This window comes from Apium graveolens, chromosome 2 (genome assembly GCF_009905375.1).
Source record: "Apium graveolens cultivar Ventura chromosome 2, ASM990537v1, whole genome shotgun sequence".
Taxonomy (NCBI): domain Eukaryota; kingdom Viridiplantae; phylum Streptophyta; class Magnoliopsida; order Apiales; family Apiaceae; genus Apium; species Apium graveolens.
In genome coordinates, this window is record NC_133648.1 from 6,879,844 (window position 1) to 6,894,804 (window position 14,961).

At 33.9% G+C, this 14,961-nt stretch overlaps 1 protein-coding gene across 11 annotated transcripts; it reads right to left on the reverse strand.

The window, feature by feature from the left end:
• Window positions 1-3,878: 3,878 nt before the first annotated feature.
• On the reverse strand, window positions 3,879-14,027 carry LOC141706829 (uroporphyrinogen-III synthase, chloroplastic). 11 transcript variants are annotated; one of them, XR_012568905.1, is made up of 12 exons: window positions 13,752-14,024; window positions 11,809-11,896; window positions 11,365-11,431; window positions 11,150-11,268; window positions 10,965-11,060; window positions 9,998-10,053; window positions 9,301-9,386; window positions 8,667-8,801; window positions 5,708-5,801; window positions 5,476-5,584; window positions 4,994-5,113; window positions 4,545-4,877 (listed from the first exon to the last, which is right to left on the reverse strand). XR_012568905.1 is itself a non-coding variant. In XM_074509681.1 (10 exons), exons 1-9 carry the CDS (start codon window positions 13,953-13,955, stop codon window positions 5,744-5,746), a joined length of 909 nt encoding a protein of 302 aa, XP_074365782.1. In that variant the 5' UTR covers window positions 13,956-14,025; the 3' UTR covers window positions 5,364-5,598; window positions 5,708-5,743. The 11 variants fall into 11 exon arrangements, 2 of the variants coding, with proteins under 2 accessions (XP_074365782.1, XP_074365781.1); XR_012568908.1 differs by lacking the exons at window positions 4,545-4,877; window positions 4,994-5,113 and adding an exon at window positions 3,879-4,127 and having other exon boundaries at window positions 5,476-5,598; window positions 13,752-14,025; XR_012568906.1 differs by lacking the exons at window positions 4,545-4,877; window positions 4,994-5,113 and adding an exon at window positions 3,879-4,127.
• Window positions 14,028-14,961: the final 934 nt, after the last annotated feature.

The following is a 14,961-nucleotide window of genomic DNA, read 5'->3' on the forward strand; positions in this document are numbered from 1 at the left end:
GATATAAATTAATAATCAATCACTTATTATGAATTATGTCAAAAGTCAAAATATGAAACGTATAACAGACCGAAGGGAGTAACATGGAGGGGGCTTGCTAGAGAGCATGCAAGTCAGCATGCAAGTCCTCCACTTATTGAGCTCGCATTATTCAGTTGACCTGCAGACATTGTCAAAAACACAACGGAGTGTATACGTCAAGTTACAACAAAATATAACGAGAGATAGAATATACTTGTATATTGTATAACATAGTGCATTCGTTTAGGCTGTTGTGCAAAGATATTGGACTAGGTGTTTACAGCAACTAAACAGCCCGTTTGTATTTCTGTTATGCGTTGATGTACTGTGCGAGAAGGGGAGGATTAATGGGCACCGTATCACGTGTCTTTCATAAAATTAAATTTTATGTTTTTAATTATTAATATTTTGAAAATATGTGAAAATGACACAAAATATATTAAAGTGTCACTCAAATTTTTTAAAAAAATAATGAGATATTTTTAAAATTTGCCATGTGTGAAGGAACCGGTTGCCCATCTCGAGGGCATAAATGGTAGGGATCAAATATGGTCGAGTAATCAGTTATTCTAAAATTTCAAGGTGTTAAAGAATAGTCATTTTTATTTTCACGATCTTATATTATTCTAACCATACCCTAACCTAAAATTTATGGATCCGCCTCAGTATATGAGATCAACATTTGGGAACATTTTCGGGAACATTTTTACAAATTCTAGCAGTTCTCTTGTTTTACTCCTCGAAAGTATATTCTTTCATGACAAAAATAAATGTTCTCAATCAGCAAACCGGTATAGTTTTCCTAATGGAACGTTACGCGAAACCAGCTCAACGTTGTCACTTTCCCAATGTTTGCTTGGGCCTATCTTAATTAACTCATGTCCTGTAACTTTTCTTCATTTAAAGACTATACAGTGCTTAGTTGAATTATAGCATTTCAGTACTGGGGAGGACCAGTTGTTGATCAAGTGGAGTGGGACCCATCGTCATGCCACCCAAATCATTGTGCTGTCCTCTCTAAACATCATAAAGCTGCTAAGTGCAATCTTCCCAGTACTACTTATTCTTCAGGGTTATTATTGTGAATTATGTCTTCTAACAACTCTCTAACTCAAAAGTCTATAATTTCTCCCAACTAATTAAACCTCAATGATCAACTTAACTAAACCTGTAACTTAACAATTAACATGCTATACTAGAACAGCAACTCCAACAATTTAGCTATTTGGAGTCTTAAAGTCAAATATAAGAAACATGGAAAAAAAACTACTCCAACAGTATCTTAGTGATTCCTTAAATCAATAACATGCACTAAGATCTTCTTCTCATTGCTTATCTTTAGCTAACCTCTCTCATTTTCTAACTTTTATTTTATAATATATATTTGAAATAAACACTTTCTCTTTCTTTAATTTATGTAATAATATTACGAAAAAATGACAAAAATAGCAGATTTTTGAAAAAAATTAACAAAAATAGTCATTCTGAAAAAAGTGGCCAATTTTGGCCGATTGAATACTCCACTGTTAGTTGGGTATCCCAATTTGGGTATTTCATATATGAGATACTCCACTGCCAGTTGGGTATCCCAATTTGGGTATTTCATATATGGGATACTCCACTGCCAGTTGGGTATCTTGTATTAAGTGGATACTCCACTGACAGTTGGGTATCCCATCGGCTAAAGTTGGCCAACTTTTCAGAAATGAGTTATTTTTGTCAATTTTATGTAAAAATAGGCTAAATTTGTCTTTCATCCTAATATTATTTTTTAATGATTAAATATTGTATAAGGAATGAATATAGGAAACTATATTTACGATATCAGGTTGATTGGACTTGCATGCCCTTGGTATTGAGGTATCGAAAGAGTCAGATTATTGTGCATACATCATAGGGGGAAATAGAGCAGATCTTAGACCATATCCAAATATCAAATGTTACACTAAATTTTTAGAATTTTTGTTTATTTCAGCATTACCTTTTTACTTCTTATATAAAACAAAATTATTCCGTTTATACCTAACCAACTTTATTACTTTTATACTTTTGACAATAAAATAATGAAGATCAATTGTACTGGTGCTTGGAAGAAACAGGTAACTATTCGGTCAAATCAGCATATAGACTTTTGCAGACTCAGAGGGGTGATTGGAACCAGGAAGAGAATGACAAGCTCTGGCAAATTCTATGGAGCATAAAAGCACCCCCGAAGGCTCTTAATACGGTCTGGAGAGCTTTATCTCAGTGTCTTCCAACTTTAACCCAACTTCAACAGAAACGTGTCAATGTCCAAAACATCTGCCCAGTTTGTCAAGAGGAGGTCGAAACGATTGAGCATACTTTACTGAATTGCAGAAATGCTAGACAGTGCTGGATAATTATGTTTCCTGGGATCCAGCTTCAAGTCGTCACTTGCTTCAAATCATGGCTGAAGTTGATGTTCGACAATATCAGTAGTAGCAAACATGCGGATGTCGTAACTTTGTGTTGGTCAATTTGGAGATCACGGAATGATGTTGTCTGGAATCAAAGACACACTAAAGTCACTAAAACAGTTGCGGATGCAAGGCAGTACCTTATACAATGGAAAATAACCCAAACCAGATCCTATGTGACTCCTCTCCAGCCGCTAGTAGAGGGAGACGGAGCTTTAGTATGGGTTAAGCCCCAGCCAAATAAAATTAAGGTATCAGTGGACGCTGCTGTCTTTGACGATCGTGGTGATGTTGGTTTCGGACTCGTGGCAAGAGACTCTGACGGTCAACTGATAGAAGCAAAGGCAATCTTTCAACCTAGTGTGGTTTCGCCTCTGTTAGCAGAAACCATGGCCTTCAAGGAAGCCTTAAGCTGGATGGAAACTCGAGGCTGGTCGGAAGCTACAGTAGAATCTGATTGTTTGGTAATGGTGCAAGCAGTCAGAAGTACTACCAGTTTTAGATCTTATTTTGGTCTGCTTATTGAGGATTGTCGTAATTCTCTTTTAAGTCTAAACAATGTGAAATTGTTTTATGTCAAACGGTCTGCTAATATGGTGGCCCATCAAGTTGCTAGGGAATCATATTATTTGTCAGATCGTATTATCGACAAGAGTTCTGTTCCTAAGTCGATTCAAGACTGTATTATGTTGGATTTGAATGCTTAATACAACCCAGCTTTTCGTCAAAAAAAAAAAAAATTATCTGTATAATATAATTATGATGTAAAGTTTAGTATATGTTGGTTGGAGTTGAATATGCAAAGTGTAATTTTTACATGATTTCGGTGTAAAAATCACATCAAATTAGTGTAATGCATACCGTTACATTACGCTGGTGGAGTCATGATCACAACTCATACAAAAAGCTACTTGGCAAATACAATTTTAACCAATATGTAAATATTAAGCAATCAGTAAGTATCAAGAAATGTTTTTTTTTTCTTTTGCTAATTAAGTATCAAGAAATGTTGCTAGATGAAGAAGAAAAAGTAGCACGGGCCTATAGGAGTAGTAGTGGTCCTTGTTTTTATCGTCTTGCAAACGTACAGTCCCCATAGAGTTTCTCGAAGAAAATTCCAATGGTAGGCCTCTCTCTTGTTTTCATCACATCTCATGTTGTCTTCATGATAAAAAAAAAAGGTCAAAAGCACCACATGATGTAAATCTTCACTTTTCATTTTTTACATTTTCCCAGTCTCATCTATATGCAATTTCATGTAAGCACATCTCTTATGCCTTTATTTGTGGAGTATCTAATAAGAAAGGGTAGTGGTCTCTTCAACACCAAAAAAGATATAAACGATTTTCTGTCATTCTTTTTCATGTACAATGACATTTTACCTTATTATCTTTACTGCCGACAACAAACTTAAGCAAATTATGAATATCAATAACATAAACTGTAGTAAACTCAAGTCATAACTATAGTTTTACTGTCTGTACCTTTATTAACATTAGCAGGTCTGTATACTACAATACCTGATGTTGAACCTGAACGCATTCCCCAGAAACGTACCCCCTAAAATAAAGTCGGCATTCTGTAGGATTCTGTTTTCTTGTATCTTTGAGCTGAAGCCAAACTTCTATTTCTAGTCCAGGCTCTAGCACAAGGTTCCGCAGATTGCGCCTTTGTCATGCATATAATATATCTTTTTAAACACCCCCACAAACAAAAGAAATCAAAATTGCATATTTTTCAGCACTAATGTTCCCATTACTTAGCTAACCATTAAAATACCAAATAATTGAGAGGAGATCACAGCAAGTCCATAATTCCAGTAATATTACACGTTCAACAAAATAAAGTATATATATAATGGGTCATGTTCCCTGGCAATCGGGTGTTGTTTAAACTTTATCAAATATACTAATGCAGGGGCGTCAGATCTATATTTCAAGGGTCCAGTTTTAACAAAAAAAATTTAGCCTTCCCAAATATTCCTTAGATCTGAGCCCTTATTTATAATGATCTAAGGGTTTTGGACCAGTGTGTTACATATGAGTTATATAACACACGATTGTTAGGGATTAACACCCATGGCCATATATAATATATGATGTATAATTTGCAAATTAAACATAATTGTATGGTGTATAATTGTACATAATGTCAAAGGAGAGTAGAGAGGATCCAGATGGAAAGGGATACATCATACAAGCCAAGTAATGAGACAAGAAATACAAAAAAAACAATAACGTACAAATTAGTCAATTTCCCACTGTACACCAGATTTTAGCATTGGCAGTGCCAGCTATCTCGAGTGATTCTATCATAATATGGGGCATCAGCATATGGCCCTGGTTTCTGCATATCTTCAACACTTCCCGCAAAATAGGACTTCCTACTTGACTTTCCCCTTATATATTAACACAATTACTACAAGTAATCAGATGACAAGGTGTTTGTATAAATTACTGTGTAAGTCGGTAAAAATAAAGATAACTAAGATTTTTGTAAGAGATAAGTTAAAAATTCATGGAAGGAAGCATTACACCCCAACTGTGTTGCACTTAATATTTGCTGCAGCATATTTTTAGTAAAATTTTGTTTCACAAGAGATGTGCGGTGGTAGCGGCGATGCGTGTGTCAACCTATCCGCCATCCTTCCTTGCCTCCACCAGTAAAAAATTGAGGAAAAAAAAGTTATGAGAGCACCATATTAGAGTCTACGGCGGCACAAATATCCAAAACCAGAACGTCCCAACCAAAACAGGACCAAAAATTGGATCATTAAGTAGGAAATACTGCAGATCAAACCAATAACTTTTGTGCAGCCCAAATGAACTAATCATTCACCAGTGAACTTTGTTTTAAATAGAATATGCATTTGTGCTAAAGTCGGTGCTTTTTTAAGGAGAGGACTGGTGAAGTAACAAGAATTGTAGATTCAATAATTATGGGAAGTCTACAATGCTGCAGAACTGCAAATCTTATATACAATCTGAAAAATCGGGTTGCCAAGAAATAGACTAACCTTCAAGCTCTGCCTAATGTACATAGCATCGTCACTTAATTACAACAAATAGCTCCACGAATTATCTTTTCTGTTTGAATTTCTTGTCTCTACAAATTTACACAGCTACCTGAATAGTGAATCCTGCACATATCAGTTCTTTTTCCAGCTTTCAAGTTCTAAAACGAATATGTAGAAAGATAACATATTAACATTAATAGTATCTCAGAGGAAAAAGCAAGAAGATGCTAACCTAGGAAAAACTAAAAAGATGCCAATATACAAACTTTTACGCCTTTTGAAACCTATCATGGACTCTTAAAGCTTCAAGAATGCTGTCGACCCATCTGCAAGGCAAAGATGCGGAAAGTCGGTCCTCACACCATATTATAAACAAGGGATCTTCATACTGATTTAAAATTAAACAGCAAAATAATTTTTATAGTAGGCTACATAATTTATTTCCAGAAAACTTAAAATTATTAATAGGCATAAAAGACATGAGCTTTAGGCTATATTAAAGTAAGACAAAAAATTAGTTTGATGTTTATTAGATGCCCCAACACAATGCATTAATGTCCCCCCCAATCCTGAATATTTTTTTGCAGGACATTGAATGAAAAGTATCAGCGCAGATGAATCTTTATTTCTTTTTTAGTAAAGGGAATAGCTAAAACATTAGTTACCCTTAATATCATTATTCAGTTTGCTGTGACGAAGGATACATTTGTACACATAGTACATACACAAATGGTGAAAGACAGGACACTGAAATAGCTACAATATCGAGTTTAGCCGTCCTATATAGCACAGACTTGAGATTGAGCCAATGAAATAGAGGCAAGCACTGTGTATGTAAAAACACAGCAAAGATGCAGAGACAGTAACAGGACCAATAAATGCAGAGAATCTTCAGAACTTCATAAAAATGTACCGAAAACAATAAACTATTAGAATTTTGTATACACTATACAATCAAAGGTATTCCTTTAGTTATCACTTTTTACTTGCCCCAGATATTGTTCTCCACAACAATGTACACTACCAACATCAAAGCTATTTATGGGGTAACAGCGTGAACTAATAAAGATTACAAATGAAAGAGAAAAATAAAAGGAAATGAAGCTACGAACCTTCTATCTAGAGTCAGAGTGGTTACCTTTTCATAATAATGTATCACATGGAGGCTTTTTATGGAAAATAAATGTGTAGCAAATTTTCTGTACAACTGCAGATACATGGTTTCTTGTCGAACACAAATTTCTATTGTCCCATTTAATCAACCAACTACCCTCGACATTGGTTACCTCCAACCCTCTCTAAATTCCCGTCCAAAAAGATTTAAAAGAATTACCGCTTCCCATTGAAATGAATTCAATACAGAAATATTATCTTTCTTACATATTAGCTGACACTAGCATGTGCATGTAAGACTAATCAGTCACATTAGTATAAATGACTCCAACACTATAGTTAACCTCGAGACCTCTACAAAGCCGATAAGGGCTAAGTTAAGGAACAATAGAGTCTCTCTAGAAGAGATTGCATCTGATAGCTAGTTTATTGACTTATTTTTGTGACTACAGCTATGAACAACTTGTTGAATAATATATGATCCATTCAAGAACTTCTTACAACACCTTAAGGTTTTAGATGAGCTGGTTACTTAACATGGTATTAGAGCACGATTTAATAATATTTGTGTGTCGTCCTTTGATAACTTATGTCCACTATTACGAGTAATGGAGAGCGTTGAATAATCTAAATTCTGTAGCAATAGTAAGTTATACTGTCAATATTTGTTGTCAAATAAATACTAGAAAAACAAATCTCGAAAATTATTACTAAAATAAAAATCACAACACATAGAAAAGGTTCCGTATAATATTATTATTAAATAAAATTTTGAAGTATCTAGGCAACTAGGCATGCATGGTAGAGTGAAAGATTCGCCAGGTGTGAATCTTCGTGCTTGAGTGCACGAGACTCTGACAGCTGTGGGCCCCATCTAATGTGGAACATAATTGTTACTCTGATATGCAAATGAAGTCAAAGAATTTTAGGAAAATAGAAGAGAATCACCCTTGATAGCTTATAGAAGATCATAGATATGGAAATATCGGGATTCAAAATAATTACCCTAAATGTTTATTCACTTGAGCTCCAACGTTTAATGGCTGGAAAATAGCTTATCTTTGGAAAATAATATCCACAAAAATATTTTCTGGATGATAACTTTTCTTAAAATTAATCTGGAAATCAGTTTTCCAAAAAATATTAAGAAAATCTGATCCAGTGAATTATTTGTTTTCCGTTGTAATTTTCATAGTTTTAGTGGTAATAAAATTTAATATATAATTTAAGAAGTCATTATTTCTAATATCATAACAATTTTTAAAAGACGCCTGTCCCTTCAAATATTATATTGTCTCTAAACTAAACAAATATTGCAAAATCAGGAAGACATATTCTCAAAACTAGAAAAGAAGACGTAAATCAGAGATCATACTTTACCAAACCTAAAGAGACACTAGAAAATCAGGAATATATTTTATGCGAAACAAACGAAGCTTTATCATATTGTAATTCAATCCGTAGTAAATATCTAGAGCTCGTCAATCTAGCAACAGCTATGGGTAGTACTTTTTACTCATCTTCCCTCGTGTAATTGCTCCTTTAGGTCCGACTACTCTCATCTTTATTGCGACTTCTTCGAGTAAAACACTAAATCCCTTTTAAAATGTCAAGCATTAGTTGATAAATGATTTTTAATGACTTATTACATACAAATCATAATCATTCAATAATCATGATTAATTTATTATTCAATTCAAAGACATTCATCTTCTATTCTTCTAGATTTATCGGGCTTCATCACTTTCGCATGAAGCCATTATTTGTTATATATATTATACCTTCTGCTGCACACTAAACATTTATATGATCCGCTAAGCAAGAAGACATTTTTTGAAGTTGGAGTATATGTTAATGCTTGGACACAGAAATTCATAAGTAAAGCATATACAACTGAGAGTTTATCTCAGAGTAATCAGCACCAAGTAAAACACCACCTATAAACGTTATCACCCAATACTAGATATTTAGGATGTGTGACACCTCACAGATACCACTCAAAGCATGCATAAATGTAGCCCATAAGAACCCAGTTGAATATAAATTGAATTTTTCTAAAATACCAAAAATTAAGTTACCCCTCAAGACCAGGATTAGTCGGATGGTAGACATTTTTCAGACCCATTCTTTTCGCAGCCAAAGCAGTCGTCTCACCAATGCAGGCAACAGAATAATCCCACCTTTCTAAATCTGGAATAAGATTAACCCAGGCACTGTAGCAAAAGACTGAACTCAGACAACAGGAGGAATTATTAAACAAAAAAATTAGACATGATATATGTCGAAACATCACAAAGGGTTCCAAAATAATCATATGGAGGTGCCTTGTCAAACTGCCTTTTCTTAAACTTAAGAAATAAGATTATAATGTTCGTTCAGAAATGAAACTTGCATTTTATGTGATTACCATGGGAGGCAGTGTATTGTAGAAATATTAGTATACACAATATGAAAATCCAAGTAGATAAGCAAGGAAAAATGATAATGATCTGATTCCGAACGATGTACAGATGCATGAGCGTCAAGGAAAACAATCCTAAACAACAGCCACTGCAGCACTACTACTACACATAGGTTCAGCATGGTCCTAATAATTTATTATGACAAGAAAGTTGTAAACAGCTAGCATTAACTATAAATAGTGAAACACGAAAAAACTCTCCATCTAAGAAGAGTAGAATATATAATTTTCAGAATGGTCTAACAGTTTACCGAATTGAAGAAGGTGAAGCCACAGCAATAACAGGAGAAGAAAGTGCCTGCTGAAAAAGAATTGGATCAACATGATGAACAGGTACCTGAAAAACTGGAAGTAATCAGGAGCTTCCAGATACATCATAATAAGAGAATTCACATAGTTTCATATTATATGGTCAGATCTGAGAAACTGTGCAATCAAGTTTAGGTCATAAAGATTCTAGAAAAGATATAGCACCATCCAGCGCCATATCAAATTAAATCATCCAATTACAGGTAGTCGCCAGAATTACTTTCATCTTTGCTTGTCTTTGGGACTAATCAAATATGTTTCTCCATTAGTTATTGTAAATGGTGGTCATATGGGGGGTTGAGTCAAAGACCAAAATTAGACATGGCTGGAAATTGTAAATTTTAATTGAATGAATTATCATATGAACTTTTAACTCTAATGATAAGATGAGCATTAAGTTTACAACGGCATACTGAATAATAGAAACTGAGCAACATTGCAATCAAATTCGAAAAACAATAAAAGCTGTTGGTTTATGTATAGACATCTCAGTGAGTGGCATTACAACATATTCTAAGAATGACCCTTGCAGATACTTATTACATGAAAAGTACGCAGGTCAGGCATGACAAGGTCCTTAAAAGTGCACAAAAGATACTGAGAATTTATGCCCTTTCTATGAGCCCCTGAAATACTTACTGTTGTGTATGTATTAAGCCTCGTAACTTCAAATCCACGGCTAGAAAGGCCTTCCTCTGAAATAAAGATGCTATTTGTCAGATCCTTATCGAAATATTTCACAATGCATTAGCAACATAGAGACATGAACGGTTTTATTGCACACACAAGTGCAAGATAGACGCGCAGCTCTCACTTTCAATAGGCTTTTTTTTTAATTGTAAAGAATCATCAGTCATGGACAGAGAAGCGAGGTTTACTTGGATTTATAAAACTTTAGGATCCCCTACCACATTTATTACATATTATACAGAGTGCTGAATATCAATTTAATGTAAACTAAATATATGATTACATAATATCACTTTTCTTTTTGTTGCATATTAGAAAAAAGCTTAATACATAGCAGGGTTCTTTTCTCAGTTCCAAAACTAATACAATTTTCTCCTTTTGTGGGCACCAGTACATATAGAACACTGGTATCTTTAATTTAAAAGACTACTGAAGTTAACTTATACACCAGGACCTTGGTATACAAGTTCTTGCATTTGTCGTCGGGATGTCTCTTATCATGTACTATTGTACTTATCTAACAAAAATCTCGATTCACCTGTGAAAGAATGCTGACATCCTCCACATTCCCAAAATAAAAGTGAAAGCAACATGAAATTTAAGATTCTACATAGTTAGGACACTTGCTTTATATAGCGCCTGAATAGGACACGTATTATTATCATACCCAAGCCACAAGAACATTTTCCAAGCTAACGTATCAGAGTAGGTGATCTTTTAAATTAAAACCCTCCGTATTTTATTAATAATGAGAAAGCACCACTAGATATAATACTAGCATCTATTGGGATCTTTGACATCACAGCCCAGTAGTATAGCCATGTAAGACTTCAATAAACAGATGAATTAGATTTATAGTGCTTTCACATCAGTTATATACAAGCAAAACAGAAAACACAATATTAAAGGCACATACCAATCTCACTGCTAGCTTTTGCAGATGCAGGATACAACACGGTGCACTTTCTGTTTCCAGTATGTGGGAGCTCTGAAGCTAAAACCTTACCAGTTGCTGAAAGAATAGTATTTTGAATTTAAATCACCTTCTAGCTTCTGAAAGCTATCAGATTCATAGAATGTATGGTTTTCCCAAGAATATACCTTTTGAAGGAGTAAATGCAATGTCAAGTATCTGTTTTGACGAGTGTGCCACGTTATCAAATATGCTTGCTGTACCAGCTCCTACAACACATATCTTCACATTTGGGGTACCAGCAGCACTATAAATCAAAAACCAAAACACATCAGTATGAAAAAACCGTCTAGAACTTCAGCTTTTACTAACTTGACATCACTGACTAACTGAAAAATCTTACTTCCAAGCTTCAAGAAAGACTAGACCGGCTTCAGGAGAAGTTATAACAATCCAGTCAAAAGTCGTCTCTGTTGCCGCAAGACATGCAAAATACCACTTCTATTATGCAGATCACTGATTACTTGTCAACTACTTAAGGAGTTCTAATTAACTGAAATAACAAAAGTTACCACATCCTATAATAAAAAACTACTTGACCTACTAAATAAATGCCTATACGTTAATGTCACTGAAGGATAAGATATGATAGAAGATGTTCACTATGATGAAGAAGGGCAATATATCAATATGAAAATCACATATCATACAGATGGCAACTGAAAAGTGCAAGATAACTGAAAGACTCAAACCATATCATGTCCTTGTATTCATAATAACATGTCCCAGCATAATTCCAATATCAAGTGCCACAACAAAGTGAAACAGCACAACCCTGAGAGCATACCTCTCAATACAGAAGAAAGCCTTTCTAAATCAGGTAAGTGCCTGTGTTGGATGAGTGGAAGCTCTAGACAGTTGACACCATGTTTTGCCTGTGTACAAAACATAACCCTTATTTACCAAGATTACAATTAATATGCATTATTTAAACAAATATGCACTCTGAACACCCATTTCTACAAGATTCAGAGTTTTCTTCTCAGCAAGCTTCATTGAGATGACCACTTGACTCCCTTACACATAAATGATCTAACATTACAATCGAAAAATCAGGTACAAGAATACCAAAATAACTAATTAGATCCTGATGCTGCCTACACATGCCGATAGTAAAGAAATGTGGTCAATAAGATACATACCTAAACCGCAACCCTGCACTACACTAAAAGTTGTGCTTTGGAGAACTTTTCCACAGAAGTAAAAATGAAATGGAATGAACAGTCAAAGAGACCTATAAGGCTACGACTATTATAAGCTAAAATAAGCTTCTTCATCTTGCTATCAATTACCAAATATTCTAACTAGCCATGTTAAAGTAATAGCCAAAAAAGTCTCAGCTCAAACTTCTTTACTTTGAATTGAAAACAAGGTCATGCAATAAGGTTCTGCAGAAAAAATTAATAATAAACTCATAGTTGGATACCAACTTGTTACCCCTGTTCCAAATATGGTAATGTAACAAATGTAGAACAGACTCCATGTACTATTTAAATAGTATCAAGTTGTAATTTCTTAATGCCAACATGGTTATACAAAAGTACATTGTGCTGCAGTGAAGCTACATAAAATATTCTGTGTATACACTATTAGCAAATCATGATCTTTGTAAAAAATGATACTGTAAGATTTTATTTTATTATTTTTTGCTAAGTTCACTCTGCTAATTTTAAAGATAATAAGCAAAAATATAATGACTGATGTTGTATAAGCTTGTTATTCATAGTTTCCTGTTATCAGTTTGCAGATATAAACTCTATGGCTACAGCAATAAGGAAAGAAAGACTATCATACGATTCTCGAGAAGAGAGACCCTAAAGGGCAGTTAATATTTTACAAACTTACTGAAGAGTCGCTCATTGGTTGAACACTAAGGAAATATATAATTATTTAACCCACGGGAAGCTGCCCACAAACTGCTATACAAATCACATTGAAGCGCGTGATTAGTTAAGCTATCTGATAAACTAGTCTGCATCTTCACCTTCACCATCACTACTACAAATCTACAACTTTAAACTTCAACTCTGCTGGATCTGCAATTATCACCAAACTTTACTATATACAATTTTAGGTAATTGCATTGTATGCAATAATGCAAATCTAAAGCTAGAGTTTAATGGTGGAACATGGATAATCCTGCACATAACGGAACAGATGCTCTCCAAACGAAACAACGATAAATTATTCTCTTCGATTCTTCACTCTCTAATTTGGGATGATTTGACAGCTAGGCTTTCTCAACAAAAAAAATATCTCCGCTAATTCACTTAAGGCATATTTACTACAATTGACTCGATAAAATCTCTCTATTCCTGCATCCTCCCTAGTTCAATATTTTCAGGAGCGTAACTAATTAATCAATTAATTCTCTTCAATATTAGATCTACAGGCCAAAATTCAAACTGTATTTGTGCTATCGAACTCCAAAACCATAACAACATCAATGTGTAAATCTAGCTGCTTATAAAATCCGATAACTCTTACACTACTATTACTACTAGTCTACTACCATTCAATTCGAACATGAAATTTCTTACAAATTTGATTCGATTCGTAAAATTACGTACACAAATAATCAAACAGATTACACACTCATTCAAAATGCAAATATAAAGCTAAACACATCAATAAATTAAAAAAACACAATAATAAATATTAAAAAAAATACTAAAAACATCACAATTATCAATCACAATACTAACACTATATAGAGAGATATGAAATTACCAGAGCGTTGATGAGCTTGGCGTTTTTCCCGCGCTCTCGCGTAACGATGACGTCAGCGTTTGAGCAAGATATTGTAGAGGAAGAAGGAGATGACGGCGGTGATCGGAGTTTTAGAGAGAGAAAGTTCCGGTGCCGGAGAAGTTGCAGAGGGGGAACAATAACAAGAGATGAAGTAGAGAGAGAAAGCTGAGATGATAAATTCATTTCTTTTTTGTGTAACGTGTTGGCTTAGGAGTCAATTTAGACAGCTGTTACTCTTTTACATTACTACTATTTCTATTCTATTAGTTTATTAATTTATTTCCAGGAATGTGGTAGCTTATTTTAAATACTCCCTCCTCCGGCTCATGGTTTAACCCGCGAGCCGAGTTGAATAATGTGAGGTTAACTCAATTTTGATTAAAAAAATCAAATTTGAAGAATTAATAATTTTAACTCAAAATTTGGTTTATGAAGAAATTGTTAAGAACGCTCCAGTTCTGCTTAAAAACTTGAACTAATTTCATCAAATATTTATATAAAAACTCAAAATATGATTATTATTTTTTATCGTAGGTAATTCGCGACCGCTACCCTTCGGATGCACACTGGGTAAACCCTACGGGCTCACGCAATAGCCTGCAAACCACGTGAACCAAGGTAAACCGCATTTAAGCGACAGACTCTGACTCATGAGGCATAATCATAAATTCTCCTCCCGTGGGATTCGAACATATATGATTGATTTGACTCGAATTAGATTGATTAAATATGTCAAATATATATATATATATATATAATATTGAATTTTTAAATAAAATTATATTTATAATAAGAAATATTAAAATAATATACATTGATAAGACACGTGAACCCTACGAATAGAGTAATTTGAAACTCGAGAATGGCAGAAAAATAATTTGAATAGCTCGAATTTGATTAGATTACTGTGAGGCTGAATCCACATAATTTATAAACCGATTTCGAATAACTCACAAACAGTTTAATTTATTTATACCCCTAGTTTGGGATTTTAAAAAATAAATTTAATTAAACATAAAATTTCTATTAGGAAAAAAAGTTAAAAAAAAATTATGAAATTATATTTCAAAAAAGTATTGAAAAGCGTACCGAAAATTAATGTATAAAATTTAATCAAACAGGAGGAGTATGTCACAATAAATTTTCATTTATAAAATATAATTAGTTTTTTACGGGTTCAGAATTGACA